This window comes from Phyllostomus hastatus, unplaced genomic scaffold (genome assembly GCF_019186645.2).
Source record: "Phyllostomus hastatus isolate PE091 unplaced genomic scaffold, TTU_PhHast_1.1 phas_scaffold_182, whole genome shotgun sequence".
NCBI classification, from domain to species: Eukaryota; Metazoa; Chordata; class Mammalia; order Chiroptera; family Phyllostomidae; genus Phyllostomus; species Phyllostomus hastatus.
Genome location: NW_025334013.1, coordinates 28,240,487 through 28,257,424, shown reverse-complemented (window position 1 = coordinate 28,257,424; position 16,938 = coordinate 28,240,487). Strand labels below are relative to the sequence as shown.

Genomic DNA, 16,938 nt, shown 5'->3' with positions numbered 1-16,938 from the left:
CAATATCTTCTAAATTCATTAGGAGTTCTCCTATGTATCCCCTTACCACCTCACACTAACTCTTATCATGGCACTTATGACACTGCACTGAACTTGCCTGTTCACTTGCTGTCCTCTGCCTCCAATGAACTGGAATGCCTTGAGGCTGTAGTCCAGTGCCTGGTGTGGTGGTCGGCATATAGTGTGTGCCAGATACATATTTAATGAATGAATTGCAGACAGAAAGAAGCAAAGGTATTTCAGACAGAGGGAATGACCATGATAAAGACTCAAGATGTTGAATTAAGATGAACAGCCCCACATGGAAAACCAACAAGACACTCAAGAGCTACTAGGGAGAGAAAACATCGAGATGCCACCGGGAAAGAGAAACTCTAGCCTCATTTCAAGGACACTCACCGTAGGAGAAGGTATCTGGCATGGGGACCCCATGCCCAGCCAGCTCTTGGAAGGTCCAGAATTTGTTGATGCAGTTTAAGATGCTCTGTGGGCGGTTGACTAAGCGGCAGCCCAACTTCTCCAGGTGCCGCAGGACCGTGATGTCACTGTCCGACTGCAGCGACGGAGTGGACACGCGAACGAGCACCACATCCGGGAAGGTGGTGAGCGCCTTCTGGTTCAGCTGTAGGCCTGCAATCAGAGGACAGAAGTGAGCTCTGTGGTTCAGTCCCACCAAAGGAACTGGTTCCAACAGACTCTGCAAGACTGAACCTAGCAGGAAGACAGCCCGGCAAATGGCATTGAATATCCTGTTGTAACAAGAAAGCTACGGTCAAGTCTGTGCTCCAAACAAACGGGCAGAACGTGGTCATGAGAGAACACAAAAGAATGAAGAGGGGGACAAAAGGCAGCATATCAAGAATAATCCATATTAGAAGAATCTACAAGAGATTATATAATCCAGCACCTTCCTTCCTTATAGCACTAGTAATAGCATACTATTACTAAGCCAGGACATACTGGCTTAGTGACTTAGGAGGCTGGAGACTTAATGAAAAGGGAGCACTATAGCTCACTTAAGGGATCCTTACTACTTTCACTACTTTTTTAAGTGTAATGGTTGTAGACGTAACCATTAAAAGTCTATCTGAAATATTATATAAGCATTTAAATGATTTTCATAAATATAATGAATGTGAAAATGTCAATGTTAACGGAAGAAAACAGGGTACAAAGTTATTAATACAAGTTAGAAAAAGCTAAAAGGAAATATCCCAACACTCTAACAGTGGATAATGAGATTACACATGATTTCTTATTTTATAATTATCTGTATTTTCCAAAATGTCTCCAAGTGCACATTACATTCATAACAAAAAAAACTTTAAAAAATCAATTCAATATTAAAACCAGAAGACATCCAAAGACTATTGATCCAGATAGCAAGAGGACTTGAACCTGTATTGCACTGGATAAACTGGGGGTATTTTCTTGAAGTGAGGACTTGTTAGGAGCTGCCCTGCCTGGTTTTAGGAGCTGTAACCCCCCCCCCCCCCCCCCCCGGCTAAGGCTGAGTGAGCAACCTTCAGACCAGAAGCCACTAAGGAGACAAAGCTTATCTCCCTGTCAGGGGGGTCACTTCTGCTCCTTTTACTTCACCCTGCCTGGCCCCCAATGCTTGATCGGTTAGCCAATGATGGGTAAGATTCCCCAAGGGGGGAATGACCTAAGACAGGCATGATCATGTGGAGACCCCAGGGAAGGACTTGGGGGGCTATAGCAAAAGGGGGTGATGGACCCTTGCCCCTCGGCTTTGACATAGCCTGAGTCTTCATTATGTCTGTGAGAAGTCTCCTAATCTCTTGGCTACCTTACTTCCCCTGCCTGATTTCAGCCTGAAACAATGCCTTAAGCCTGAAACAATGCTGGTGGTGGCTGCCACCCTGTATTGGAGAGGGCAGGTTCCCTAAGTTGATCAGACCTAAGAAAGCGTATGTAAAATCCTGTGAAACCTGCTTTGTTTAGAATGCTCTCAATTAAATGATAAGAGTCCGAGCAAGAAGTGAGTTTGTTCCTCAAAGTTTTATGGCTCTTTAGCTATCTGACCCTGACTCAAAATAGGCCCTCAGAGTTCTTTGTATGTTTGATTCTTACTGCCTGATAATGATTGATGAGCTTTACCTGTATTCTTGTGCAAAACGGACCCAATAAAAGCCTGTCAAGGCAAGGGTCAGGGTGTTCTCCTCTTGAGAGAGTGGCCAGGCCACTCCGAGATGCTCTCCCCTTGAGAGAGTAGCTGTGCCATCCCTTTTCCTCCACAGGACTCGGTAGTCCATGTGAATTTGTCTCATGTCTCATCCATAACGCCGAGGACACTGCAGGCCGGTGTCTGTATCAAGGACTCACAGGAACGAGAGTGTGGTCTTCAAGTACCTGTGCGGTATCTGCCGAGAAGAGCTATTTGGCTTGTCTTCTAGGACCCCGACAGATGGAGCCAGCCATGGCTGTCTATGTCTGGTTACTTCTGTACTGCCAGCCCTTAGAACAGTGCCTGGTGCATCATAGGCACTTGATGTTTGTTGAATTGTACAGAAGCTACAGGGAGACAGATTTGGGATCAGCAAAAGGGATGCTCTTCTAGTGACTTAGGATGGAATGAACCAAAGCTTAGTTGTCACTTGAGCACAACACAGAAGGAATTCAGGGGTCAGATAAGCTCACAGCAACCTGTTCGGTCTCTTCCAACCTCGATATCCTATGGTGTGTATTACTGTAGGTAGTTATCTAGGCATCTACGGTGCCCCAAGCATCTGGGGGTGGAATGCTGGAGACGTGAAAGGGGATGTGTAGAGTAAAGAGAACTGAGTTCAGGGAATAACTTTGTCTGCCTTAGAGAATCTTAAAGGGGTTTCCAAGATGCTCTAAAAAAACCTCTGAAACACAGTTTCAGAACCATCTTATAGGGTTTAACTAAAGCACCTTCTATTTCATAAGTGATATTCTGCACAAGTTCATAATTCCAAGAAAACAAAAGGTGCTAATGAAATTACTATTTCTCCATCAGGGCATGAATAATAGTAATACAAAAACAACAAGCAAAATGAAATAAAATGAAAGCAAGCAAAACAAAAACACAAAAGTACAGTATAGATCAACCTTGCACAGTTTCCCCCCATTTCCAGGAGATATTTCACCAATTTGAAAAAGGGAGTAGGTGTGATCATTAAGAGAAATTGTTTTTTGTACTTCTTCTGATAGTGTAAACCCAAGGAACTGGAATATAATTCGCATGGATGATTTATAAAGAGCATTCAGGTCATCTTCACGTTGCCATCAGAAAATAGTACCATTTACATATACCTTTTCCGTTGCCTCTTATAGGCCCTGTGGGAAATAATATGAAAGGAGAAAAAAAAAAGCAAGCCCTATATAGTATCCTCAAAATTGACAGGAGAGCAAGAAAAGTATTCGAGTTGATGCAAATGGTGAGGAAATATAGAACACTCAGGGAAAAAGCAACAGCCCAGGACAATGTTACAGAATGAGATAATATATTTTAAAAATGCTTTGAAACTATAAAATGCTGTACATAGTACGTAAGGCACTGGCATTAGCATTGCACAGACATTCTACTAAGCAAGGTAGGACAACTGATGGAGACTGGTACCACCTGATGAGAAAAATGGCTTTGCAACAGAAAAGTGAGCTAGAGAAATGAGAAGCAGCAGAGACACCTGGCTTTTAGATCCCAACACGAGACCACAGACAGACAGGTATTCTTCCAAATGCAAAGTAAAAAGAATTCAATCATTTCTGGAAATACCAACCACAAGTGGACAGAGACAGCTCAGCTTCGACAAGCAGATTCACATATACCTAGGAAGTCTTACCAGGACTTCATCTCTCTTCTCCAAAGGTAAATCTTTGGGCCTGGCTCATTCCAACTGAAGCCTTTAATAAATGAAGAATGGAATGGGTTAAAGTGTAGCTGAAATGGCTCTACCAAACAGTTAAGACAGGTCTGGGCTCTGACCATGCTGGCTGTCCAGCTCTGTGCAGAGGGACGCGGCAGGTTTAGGGATACAGTGCTCATACAACCAGTTACTTCTCTGCCCAGTGACACAGCTCCAGCATTCTTGCTTTGGGCAACTTCACTTGGCCCCTGTTCATTCCCATCCTCTGCTGTCTAAACTTAGTTTATGTCACAATTTCTAGAGGCAGTAGACAAGAGGCTGCCACTCACTGGGGCTTCAGCGGGGACAGCAGTTCCACACAGATACGACCAGGAACAACTTAGGTATAAGGCTGGCCCTTGGCAAACCCGTCAGTGAATTTTGAGACCTTCAACCACTTAAGTAATCACACTCCCTCTCTTCATGAATCTCTCTCCTGAGGAAAGGACCGGATAAACTTAATACAGGATGGACCTTAGTGTGTCACCCTCCCCAGGATCCTTACCATTTCCTCTCTAATCTACAGGCTTCAAGCCAAGAGAATTAAGAACTGATGTAAGGCCTCAGGGAGGGGAGGGCTCTGCTTGGCTGCCAGGGAATGGAAGGACACCCCTCCCCAGTGAGAGGCTCATGCCCTCAAATCACAAGGGATTTCATGAGCGTAAGAGTGGTCATGCTCTCGGGCATCACCTTGAACTAGGGAGCAGGGCAGGGTGAAGGGAGTTACTTCTGGGATATTTACTAGTCTCAATAACATTTTCTCCATATTACTTCTAAAAAGAATAATCTACTTTCATGGGTAATTATGTTCTGATTTCCTTTTGAACTCTCTATTATCTATATTTGGGAATATTTTAATGTAATAAAAACAAGATAGAAAATGCATAACTTTGCCCAAAGAACTGAGCCTATTTTCTAATCTATATATCAGATTAAGTTAAGTTAATTCTACAAAACTAGACTTCTGTATTTGTATGTACAATAGCAAAGAATTGCACTTTATAATACCAAGAAATGACTTTAGAAATAAGCAAACCATTATTGCAAAGTAGAGCTCTAAATATTAAAAGACATTCTCAAAAAAATTTTTTAATTAAAAAAAATTTTTTAAAAATTTTTTAATTAAAAAAAATTTTTTAAAAATTAAAAAATATTCTTCCTCTGGCTGGTGTGGCTCAGTGGACTGGGCTCTGGTCTGCAAACTGGAAGGTCGCAGGTTCGATTCCTGGTTGGCGCACATGCCTGGGTTGCAGGCCAGGTCCCCAGTTGGGGGTGTGTGAGAGACAACCGATCCACATTTCTTTTGCACATTTTTCTCTCCTTCTCTTTCTCCTTCCCTTCCCTTATTTCTAAAAATAGATAAATAAAATCTTTAAAAAAAAACTATTCTCAACCATTCATATCAAAGAGGGAAAAGAAGCAAGGATAATAAAAGGTGCAGTCAATAAATCCGAACCTGGCTAGCGTTTTTAATGAGCATCTGTTGTGTTTTCAGTACTTTGCTAAGAACTTTCACATTTATTATCCCATTTAAATTACAGATGTCTTGTAATATGGATCCCTGCAATAGATCTGACTGTAAAAGTTTTTGCTTTTATACAGAACTGATACACAATAGGTCACTACCCTCTCAACCTTGGCACACACAGCACTAATTTACGTGTACACACACACATCCTTAGTTTCACAAAGAAAACTTTAAAACTAAACTGGTTTTCACTCTGGCTGGTGTGGCTCAGTTGGTTGAGTGCTGGCTGGCAAACTGAAAGGTCACCAGTTCGATTCCTAGTCAGGGCACCTGCCTGGGTTGTGGGCCAGGTGCCTGGTTTGGGGTGTATATGAAGGCAACTGATTGGTGTTTCTCTCTTTCTTTCTCTCTCCCCTCCCCTGTCTCTAAAATATAAACAAAATCTTAAAAAAAAAACAACAACAAACAAACCCCAAATGGCTTTCTAGTATGTCAGAAAAAAAAAACAAAAAACAAACAAAAAAACCCCTCATGTACAAAGCAAGGAGCAGAAACAAGAAGACAGCAGGAACCATAGCATGAGCACAAGCAAGGACCTCAGTCATGGCGGCTTTTAGAATCACTGTGTTAGCAGGATCGGGTAACAACAGTGGTTGGCAGTGAAGCTCTGAAAGTTGTCAGGAAGGAATCAATAGTACAAATAAGGTAAGTGGATAACCCATTAAGGGCTTCACGTTATGTTGTGTTGAGGGAGATGTGTCGTCTGAAACACGATCTTGCTCCTCTCGAGTTCCAGGTTTTCCCTCGGGTCTGTCCATCCTACCCTCAGCATCTTCTCATTAGGAAATTCATCTTCTCATAAGGAAGCCCTTTTTATTCTTATCAAGTACATGCTCTGCTCTTTTAAAGTTCTTTGTTACAATGCCCAAAGAAATCTCACCTCTACCTCATTAAAACCCACAGTGATTTTGTGGCCACTTTCTCTCTCCATCAACTGCTATTTTGAGGTCGTTTAATTCAAGGCAACCGTTACTGAACTGTTGGAATGAGTCAGACACGCCATTGAGCAGGCATACAAAGACGAGCCAGGTAGTCTCTGCCTATCATGAGCATGCAGTCTCCTTATGGAGAAATGTACATACACAAACATTCATCCATCCATTCATTCATTCATTCACTCACTCAGCATACATTTGCTGTTTCATGCATTCATTCAGCCAAAATTTACTTAGCACCTACTTTGGACCCAGGCAGTGTTAGTTTGGGTTTCCCCAGAAGCACCCCCAGAGGTGAGGACTAAAGAGCAGGAGGTTTATTATTATGTTGGTTAATGTCAGGACACACTGTTATCAGAGTAGAGAAGAGGCAATAAAGGGTGTGCTATCGAGTGAGTGAATGCCTTGGCCGAGGGGTCTTAGTCCTGCTGTGCAACAGTAAGAAATGGTTCGGTGCACACACCTCAGTCATCCCACCGAGGGGTGGGCAGGCTGGCAAGTTAAAATTTTAATATAGCAGCTCAGCGGTGGAGCGCTGCTCCAGGGGCATTGTATTACATCTGGGGCCCTTCTGCCTTGCCAAGCATCTGTAGGCTAAGGGGGCTCCTGTGACAGGAAACACCCTCAGTCAGAGACTCAGGTGCTGATGATTAGAAGTGGGACTTCATCAAGTGATAAGGGCAAAAGGGACCTGTAAGGACCACTGATAGCTAAGGAACAGGCATTCTCTTAAGGGCTAGGAATGGGGGTTGAGGTTTGTGAATGAAACGGACTATATTCCTTGGAATTTAAGAAAGACAACATGTAGCTCTGAGGAATGCCTTGATGACCTCTGCAGAGCGCCTGGGGGTCAAGGATTATCTGTCTGGTTTGGGCAGGGGTGGGGAGAGGAGGGGCCTTTCCCAGCAGGAAGTGCTGGAGGGAGCAGTGGGTGATCTCCTCTGAGGGCGAATCAAGGGAGGCTCCGGAAAGATGTTGACTCACGGTGCCCTGGGCTCAGAAGAAATGTGTAAAAGTAATAAATGCATAATGTCTACCTCTCAGAGACAAATCGATAGGAACAGCATGGCATCTTATAAGCACCGAGTTGAGGGATATCTCAGGGCTAACCTATTTTTAAAGGCATTTCAAGAAGTCGAGACAACATGAGATGAAAGACAATTATGGCAGAGTGGCCTCCAAATCAGAGACTTGACGTAATTCCTTGCTGTCATTTAACGGCTGGGCAAGACACAAAAATCTCTCTGGGTCTGTTTCCTCTTCTGTAAAATGGAAGGGTCCCAGAAACCACACTCCCAAACCCCACCCTCTCCCCTCCCCAGCTCACCAGCTGGATCTTTCTTACAACCTTGAGACAAATCTCATCAAGCCCTTCATCCCTCTGCCATCCGTCACCCAAGACTCCAGTCTCCACGGCCACAGCCACACAATTCCCCTGAGCTCTAAGCTGCGCCTGGCTCTGACCCTGCCTTTTCTACTCCCACCAGCCTCTCCTTCCCATCTCCACTGCGCCCCTGGGGACTCAATGGGCAACAAATCCCTTATCTTCAACCTTTTCAGTGAGTGTTCCCTTCACCCTCTCTTTTTGGGTCCCACTGAACCCCGGCTCTCCCCAGTAACACTGCTTCCCCAGCAGCCCTCCCAAGTTGTGGCTGTTTTCTCTCCCTGGCACTCGGGATTACTGGGCTGAGAGACAGGAGAGATGTCCTCCTTGCTCCTCACTGTGACTTCAAGAACATTCTCCTTCCCTCCCCCTGGAGTAGCCAGCCTGACTCATCAGACTGCGCAGCATCCCACCTGTGCAAGCCAGCTAAGGACCCCAGCCTCTTCCCTCTGCCCTTACTCACTGATCCTCCCACGCCATGACAAATACTGAAAATTCTGGTATCTATGTGGAAATTCTTCCGATGCCCAGGCTTCTTCTCTTGACCTGTTTTTCTCCAAGGGCCTTGTCCACTACCCCACTTCAGCTACCCCTTTCAGTTATATTCTAGACTTAACACACTTACCATAATTCCAGTCTCCAACCACTGTCTCCTATCTGTCTAGCTCCTCCCTCTAGTAACCCAACTCCAGACGCACTTGGACCCCGCTGATGACCGCCCTGCGTGCATACCTCATCTTTCCACTGTCCTCACCCTCTTCGTACCCTCTTTCCCTCCTGCCCCATTTATGTTCCACGGACACGTGCTGTAACATAAACCCTTGACTCCTGTGCCTGTGTCTTGCTCAGCTAAATCACAGCCCTGGTTAGACTGGCCCGACTTTCCTGCCTCCTTTGTGCGCCCTCCTGTGCAGCAGAACCTATCTGGATGGAAAACACACAAGCCTGCCTACTGGTCTCAAGGGCATCCTCGTTGCCGCGTGGTGGGCGTTGTATTTCCCTAGTCTGTTCACTCTCCCACAACCCTACACAACTATTTCAGTTTCTCTTGTCTCAAACCTTACTACTTCCCCCCTCCTTCTCATTCTCACTCTTCCTATTTCGATGAGAAAAACCAAAGCAATCAGAAAAGAACTTCCCTATCAGCTCCCACAATCACATCTACTTCCGTGCCTGTGTCTGTGCCATACAGGTTACCACCTCTCTTATTATAACAGCTAAGGTATCCTCGCTCCTAGCTGAGGCCAACTCCTTCATACATGCAATCGATCCCAGCCCCTCTCGTCCACTTAAGGCACTGCTCCAGCAATTCACCCCTCTCCTACATCGTCAGCTTCTCTCTTTCTACTGGATTACTCACGCCAGCATACAACATGCTGCTATTTCTCCCATCTCTAAGAAAGGCCTCTCTCCCTCTGAGTCAAGTCTGTCGGCTCAAGCTGCTATAACCAAGTCCTACGCACTGGGTGGCATAAACAACAGACATTTCTCACAGTCCTGAAGACGGACATCTGCCATCGGGATGCCGGCATGGCTGAGTTCTGGTGAGAGCCCTCTCCTGGTTTGCAGAGAAGACAGCCGCCTCTTTGCTGTGTCCTCACAGGGCAGGGAGAGAGAGCAAGCCGTCTGGCCTCTTCTTATAAGGGCGCTAATCCCGTCCGTCATAAGAACCCTACCTCATGACCTCATCTAAACCTAATTTTCCCCCAAAGGATCCATCTCTAAATATCATCACATTGGAGATTTAGTCCACAGCAAACTATCAACCCATTTTTCACTTTCCCTTTGTAACAAAACTCCTAAGACACTGTATACATTTGCTGTTTCCGTCACTGCACTAAAACTACTCTTATCAGAGTCACTAATGTGAAATCCACATTGCTAAATCCAATGGTCAATTCTTATTCCTCATTTAACTTGGTCTACCAGCAGCATTTGACACAGTCGGGTCACATCTCCTTCTTGAAATACCTTGGCCATTTGGCTTCCAGGATACCACTCTCCTGGATTCCTTCACTTCCTTTACTCCAGAGTCTTTGCCGCTTCCCCCTTCTCTCCCTGACCACAAACAATGCAACACACCAGAGCTCATCCTTGGACTTCTTCTGTTTCCTACCCACAGTCACTCCCTTGAGAGGGGTAAGGAGCTATTCCTCCTTCTGATAGATCTGGGCCAGGGCTTTCCCCTGAACCCCGATCAGCACAATCAACTGCCTACTTGACATTTCCACGCGGATGTTTCACGGGTACCACAGACCGAGTTCTGATCCTCTCCATCGGCTCAAACCCACTCCTCTCACATCCTGCCCACACCAGGTAATGGCAAACTGTATTCTTCCAGCTCCTCAGGCTGAACATTTTGCAGTCCTCCTTGGCTAGTCTGTCCTGTACACCCAACATCTAATCCAGTAGGCAAATCCTAACAACTTTGTCTTCAAATTGTATCTGAAATCCAGTCACTTTTCACCTCCTCCCCTGTACTCATTCTAGTCCCACAGCCCTCTCTCCTGAATTGTAGCAAACACTTCCTAAGCAGTATGTCCTCTTCGGCCCTTGCTGCCATCAGTCTATTCTCGACACAGTGTTCTGAATGACTCTGCCTGTGCACATAAGTCAGGTCATGTCACCCCTCCGCTCAAAACCCTTCAGTGATTCCCAGCTCATCCAGAGTCAAAGTCAAAGTCCTTCCATGACCCACAAGGCCTACATATCTGCTCCCTGTGCGTCCCCACCCCTCCCACCTCCTCTTCTAATGCTTGTCCCTTGGCTCGCTTGGCTCTGGCCCCACTGGTCTCCTTGCTATTCCCTCTTGCCTAAACTGCTCTACTCCCAGATATCTCAATGGCTTGCTTTCTTACTTCTTTTAGACTTTACTTGAACACCATCTTCTGGGTGAGGACCACGCCAGCCATTCTATCTAAAATTGCAAATCCCCTCTCTGACTCCAGAAACCTGCTCTCCCCCTTCCCTGCTTTTTTCCTTGTTAGTTCTTTTTCACCAACATATATATTTTACTTACCTTGTTTCAATTCTATAATATCTCCTCCATCTAGAATGTAATCTACTTGAGAGGCAAGAATTTCTGCCTGTTTTGTTCTGGTGCCCAGAACAGTATTTTATGCAGAATAGGAAGTCCACAGATATTTGTCAACCAAATGAATGAATGAAATCATAATGAGGGTGGAGACTGTGTCTGTTCTTACTCTCCTCTGTATCTCCAGTCCCTAGCACAGCGCCCAGCACAGAGTAAGCACTCAGTATTTGTTGCCTGAAATAAGTAAATAAATAGGATTGTTGTGAAAATTAAGACACAAAAAAGATATTAAAGTATTAATAATAGTTATACTAATGAAAAATCATTATTCCTCTTAGAACCTCAGTGCAAAGTAACTTAAATTGAACCCTTTCTCACAGTGGAGTCCTTGAGTTTCTTTTTAATAGTGAAGGATCACATAGAAGAATTATAGACATGTTATAGGCTTTTGTTAAGACAATATAAACCCCTAATAAGGTGACATGTTTCGGGGAAGTGAGTAAGGTGGCCAGGGAGGGGCTGGAGTGAGGTGACGCCAGCACGGACATACCTGGATGTCCCTGCTAGTAAGGGGAGTGAGTAGGAGGTGTGGATGGGTAGGGATGACATGGACCTCTTGATGGAGGCTCTACCCCTTCCACCTGGCAGCCCTAACAACTTCGGTGGAGGTGTTATGGTAGCAACAGCAGGTGGTTCAGAAATCTATAAATAGGGCTTTGGATTCCACTAAGGATCTCAACCTATTCTAGTTCTAGAACTCTCCCCAACATAGTTCATGAAGTGTCCCTAAAAACCGTTAGAAACCTAAACATAAAATGCACATCCAAACCCCCTTTAGTTCTTGAGGTCAACCCACAGGTACAAACTCGGACCCATGGGGTAAAGCATATCCATTCAGTGCTCACGTCAGTTTGGAAACATGATGTGGTAGGTGCTTCCACCCGCTCTGACCTTTCCTAGTGCTGCATGGTAGCTTATTCAGACTACAGGGTGTCAGGCACTGACCTTTAGGAAGGACTGATGTTAAAGCTGATGTCTGAGCACAAAGGTAAGTGTGGTACCCGTACTGCTACTGTCTTCTTGCACAACAACAGCAGCCCCCTTTCTCCATGACTTTTGAGAGGCTGCAGTAAGACCATTTCCTCATATAAATGTAGTTGGCTTCCCCTTGACGCAAACTTTTGACTTACTCAGCTGATTACAACAAAGAACCACGGAAAAGTATCCCAGAACACCTTAATTTGAAGAACCTGACCTAGAAACTGCCCTATGGTCACCAGATTTGGGCTCTGAAAGTAAAGGGAAGGAATGCTGAATCATTCTGCTCGACAGAGACAAGCTATAACATACCCAGGTTTCCAGGTCAAACTTATTTTTTTCTGTCTTGGTATCTGTCCCTGAGTTCGTGACTATACTTGCTTTTTGGGACAGTTAATTGTAAAGACCTGTGGCTGGTCAAAGAACTTAATTTTCACTAATGACTCTGTCCTCATATAATGGCTCATCACAAAAACATTTACACATCCAATCGTGATCTCCCAGACACAGAAGCTAATTACAGCAAAGTCTCATATATTTCAAATCACCCTTTAAGTCACTTCACTCAGTCATCCAACAAACATAACTGGAATGATGATAGAAAATACATTTGAGAAATCCCTAATCACTTAGTGGGAAAGAGAAGATAAACTTTGTAAATAGAAAAATTACAATAAAATATGATGAATGATACTTTAAAAGGTATGCACAATGCTATTTGGCAGCAGATGAAAGAGGGAGACTGCTTGGGGGCAGGGTCGGGAGTTCAAGGAAGACTTTATGGAGATGAGTGACTTGAACTGGATATGAAGGATGAATAAAAGTTTATCATGTGGGAGGAAGCTGGACCAGATGGGCATCTTATGGCAGAGCAAACTTCAGTGCAAGGGGCAGGGTGAAGTCAGGGAAGGCTGATGCGTGGGGAGGCGTGGAAGAGAGGAAACAGAAGTTCTGGTTCTGCTAAGTCCTTATTGATGTTTCTGAGTTGCTATGTAAAGAGAACCTAGACCTAGCACACAATAGACACTATATGTATGTGTGTGTGTATATATATATATAATCTCCCTTTGGCTATTATTATGTGCATTTTGGTGCCACAATCACCACCATTTCATCCCCAGGGTTGAGAATAATTAATAAACATTTGTTGAATGAATGAAAGAACTTGAGGTTTCTATGAAGCAAATGAAGATGGATATGATTCTCATGATGCTCCACCCAGCAGAAAGGTGAAGGGCAGTGTTTTCTACAGGATTGCTTCAGTCACTTGAAGGTCATTCCACTTTTTCCAGTAGTCTCCCCACCCAAATCTGTGCTGGGGAGGGTAGATCACTGGGTTAATCACAAAACCCTGCATTTGCATTGCACGTTCAGTTTACTTGTATTATCTTTAAAATAACTATATATTTTTTTTAATGCAAAACTTTTAATCTCTTGTCTGAACCCTATTTCCAGATACCATCTGAAATTCTTTCTCTGGATTTGGGCCTCCACAAGCTCAGGAAAGTATTTAAGCAACTTCCCGACGCACTGACTCCTTCATCTACTCCTTAACCAAAACCAAGAAGGAACAGAAAGAAAGAAAGGTAGGAAGATTTTGTAAAGGTGGTACGTTAGCTTCCTAAACTATAAAATTACTTTGCAAAGTCACTATCTAGCTTCAATTTATTGTAATTCAATTTGGTCCAATTCCACATCTGCTGAGAAAAGTACTGCAGGTTGCAGATGTCCCGAAGCACACTTATTCCATAACATGGGGCTGGGAACTAGGACATCAAGTTTTTAACGTGAGTTTGCTGCTAACTAGCTGGATGACACTGAGCAAGTTATTTTATTTCTTCGATCATCAGGTTCTTCATCTGTAAAATGAGGGGGTGAGAATGGATGATCTGAGAGTCCTTCCCAGCTCTCACATGCTATAATTCTGAAATGGGGAACAGTGTGCATGTCATGATAACCATCTATTTCTGTATTTCAGAGACAGTGAGTGCTAGCGTTTTTTTTCAAGAGGGATATTTTGGCTTAGCAAATCGCCAAGGGTTTTCTATAGTTTGACTGCAGAAGAAACTGGGAAATAGAGACCATAATCTTTATTTATTAAAAAATGTTTCAGAACCTATTATGCACACACATGGCACTAGTCTAGTCACTATTACAACACTGAATGAAGCAAACGAGTTTACTCTTCTCAGGGAATTCACTTGCTTGGGCTTTAATCAATCCACCGCACAACAAATAAGTCATTTTAATGCTTTAGATGGCAGAAATAATTATCTAACAAGTTTGTTTTATGTGTTATGATATGTGTATGGCTATCTCTGAACTAGCAAAAAATCAAAAATGCATAAAAAAATACATGTTTTCAATTTCTCAGTTGACTAGGCAAATAACCATGTACATTTTATTGTAGTTTAAAAAGAAGTAACTCCTGCCCTGCCTGGGATGGGTCAGTTGATTGAGCGATAGGCCTGCAAACCAAAGGGTCGTGGGTCTGATTCCCAGTCAGGGCACATGCCTGGGTTCAGGGCCAGGTTCCCCAGTGGGGGATGTGCTAGAGGCAACTACACATTGATGTTTCTCTCCCTTTTTCCCTCCTTCCCCCTCTCTCTAAAAATAAATAAATAAATAAATAATCTTTTAAAAAAGTAACTCCTGGTTCATGAATTGATTGAAATGCACATGAATTCAGTAAAATTTTGAGACACTAAACAGAGGGTCTAAATGTTTCCTGTAGCTCTAGAATTTAATTTTCTCTTTTCCCAGGGTTAATTCATTAAAATGGGACTTTAGATATAAAAGAGAGAGCATTTTTCTACTCTTTCATAGCATGTGTCTATAACAGGAACATGTGGAATTTTGGTTACTGTATCTAAAAAAGGCGTCGTTACCCTGGCCAGGTGGGTCAGTTGATTGGAGCATCATCCTGTACACCAAAAGGTTGCAAGTTCGATCCCTGGTGGGGACATTACGGGAGGCCAATTGATGTTTCCCTCTCATATTGATGTTTGTTTCTCTCTCTCTCATCAATAAACATATCCTTGGGTGAGGATTAAAAAAATTTAAAGGCATCATGACAAGTTATAAATAAATAAATGGAAGAACAAACAAACCAGCCTTGGGGTTGAAAGATACATGTACTAGGTCCAGATCATAACAGCCAAACCTTGGTTCTTGAACCTCTCCCACCTTGAACAAATTGCTTCTTGAACAGCCTTCCAGAAAGGATTAAGTTCGAGAACCAAGGTTTCATTTAACTGTGGTACTGACAGAAATTCAGAGCTGGAGGAAACTCAGACCATGATTTTATAAACTAGAAACTTGAGATCCAAAGACATAAAGTGACTTGGCCAAGGCAAAGTCATATACTTGTTAGCAGCAAAGCTAGTAAGAATCCAGGTCTGCAGATTCCCTGTTCAGGAATTTAGTTCTATATTAACTGAGAGTTACAGCAAATCAAGGATAGAGAGATGGCAGCACCCTTTATGGTTGATGGGTGCTGTTTTAGACTAACTGTAAGACATCTAATGTTTGTAGTATATTTCTCCACTGGGTTATACAATCTGATGTTACTTATGAAGGATTTAGATAAAATTTTGGATGAAACATCTAGGACAGATACATTCCACTAAGAAACAGGTCATATTCAAAATCTCATTTGTAAGTAGCCAGTTCAGAATTTGGAATCCTTTTCCTCCACCAAAGAGGAGTAACAAATTACGAGTTATTTAGGTAAGTACGTTTGAAATAATTTGAATGGTATCCCAAGAAGCACCCTTAATTGGACTCAAACACTTCTGAGTCTTAGACCCTCTTCTGAAGTGGCTGCAAGCTAGGAGGGAATTCCCCAATGATGGATTCCTAAGTCAGAGATTGCTTGCATTAAGAATAATTAAAAATACCTAAAACCACAATGAACCTTCTGAGGTTAAGGTCACGGATGATAACCATGTCTTGCTCAAAAAAATCTCTTGGACATAGCAGTGAAGAAATAAGTGAGACTAAAATCGTCTGTACCTGAATCTTGGCTTTTCTGGAATCAGAATTCAACATTTTTAGGGTGAAGGATGAGCTTAAAGAAAACCTATCAAAGATCTATTATCCCACTTTACACTCCAGAGGTGACTCCAATCTTTCTCAGATTTCTTCCCATATGTAGGATCCTAGATTGGGAATAATATTCTATGTAGTGCATTACTGACGCTTACACACTCCTGGAAAAGTTTTAAAACACTCATCTTAATGGCAATTTTTAAAATATAACGTGGGCTTCTATAAATCTAAACTGACAGGGTATCGATGCAAGCAGAATTTGCAAATTTGGGACTAGCAGATTGATTTTCCTCGGACCTCCAGGCGACTTCAGGTAAATTTGAGTTCCTCCTAAAACAAAGTCCCCTAACTCCCACTCTCAAACCTTGGCCTCTGGGCAGATGCTGGTGGTCAAAAAAACTCTCAAGGTTTGGAACTATCTCCAACCCAAAAAGGTCTCGTGGGCGAGGGAGGCTGGTTTCGGCGACCCCAAGGAGACTTGTCTGGGGGAGGCCCGGGGGCGCGCAAACACGAGCTGACTCTCGAGCATCCAGGCGCGCCTCCCCGCCCTCGCGGGGCCCGCCTCACTCACCGAGGTGGCCGCCGATGACGGTGACGGCGATCTGGTCCATGAACACCGCCCGGAAGCGCACGTCCTGCTCGGAGCAGCGCTGCTGGAGGGCGCGCAGGATTTGCACCTGCGGGTAGTCCTCGCGGATGCGCCGGTCCGTCAGGAACCAGAGCTGGGAGCACATGGCGGCCAGGACAGCGGCGCCCGGCGGGCGCGGACCCTCTTGGCTCCCCGGGCCACTAGCTCGGGCTAGCAGGCGGTCGCGCGCCGCGCCTCCGCTCCCGCCGGTGCGCCAGGCGCCTCTGCAGCCCTGACCCAGCGAATCTGCCGGCCACTAAGCGCCGCCGCCGGCCCGGGCAGCCAATCAGCGCGCGGCGGCGGGCGCGGGCCAGCCGCGCGGCCAGCTGCAGAGGCGGCCTGCGGTGCCGGGGGAGGGGTGGCGGTGCCGGCGGCCTGCGGCTGCGGGGAGAAGGGATGCTGGCGGGGCTCCGGGTCCTGGGGGCCTCGAAACCGCGGGTGGGAGAAG

General features: G+C 44.5%; 1 protein-coding gene across 1 annotated transcript in view; it reads right to left on the bottom strand.

Moving 5' to 3' along the window:
• The window catches only part of RIMKLA (ribosomal modification protein rimK like family member A), a 31,637-nt gene extending 15,035 nt beyond the window's left edge, over positions 1–16,602 (bottom strand). The window contains exons 1-2 of the mRNA XM_045859419.1: positions 16,434–16,602; positions 400–630 (exon numbers count right to left, since the gene is read on the bottom strand). Of these exons, the coding sequence (XP_045715375.1) occupies positions 400–630; positions 16,434–16,596 (394 nt within the window). The 5' untranslated portion in view covers positions 16,597–16,602. The remainder of the gene's footprint in view (positions 1–399; positions 631–16,433) is intronic.
• Positions 16,603–16,938: the final 336 nt, after the last annotated feature.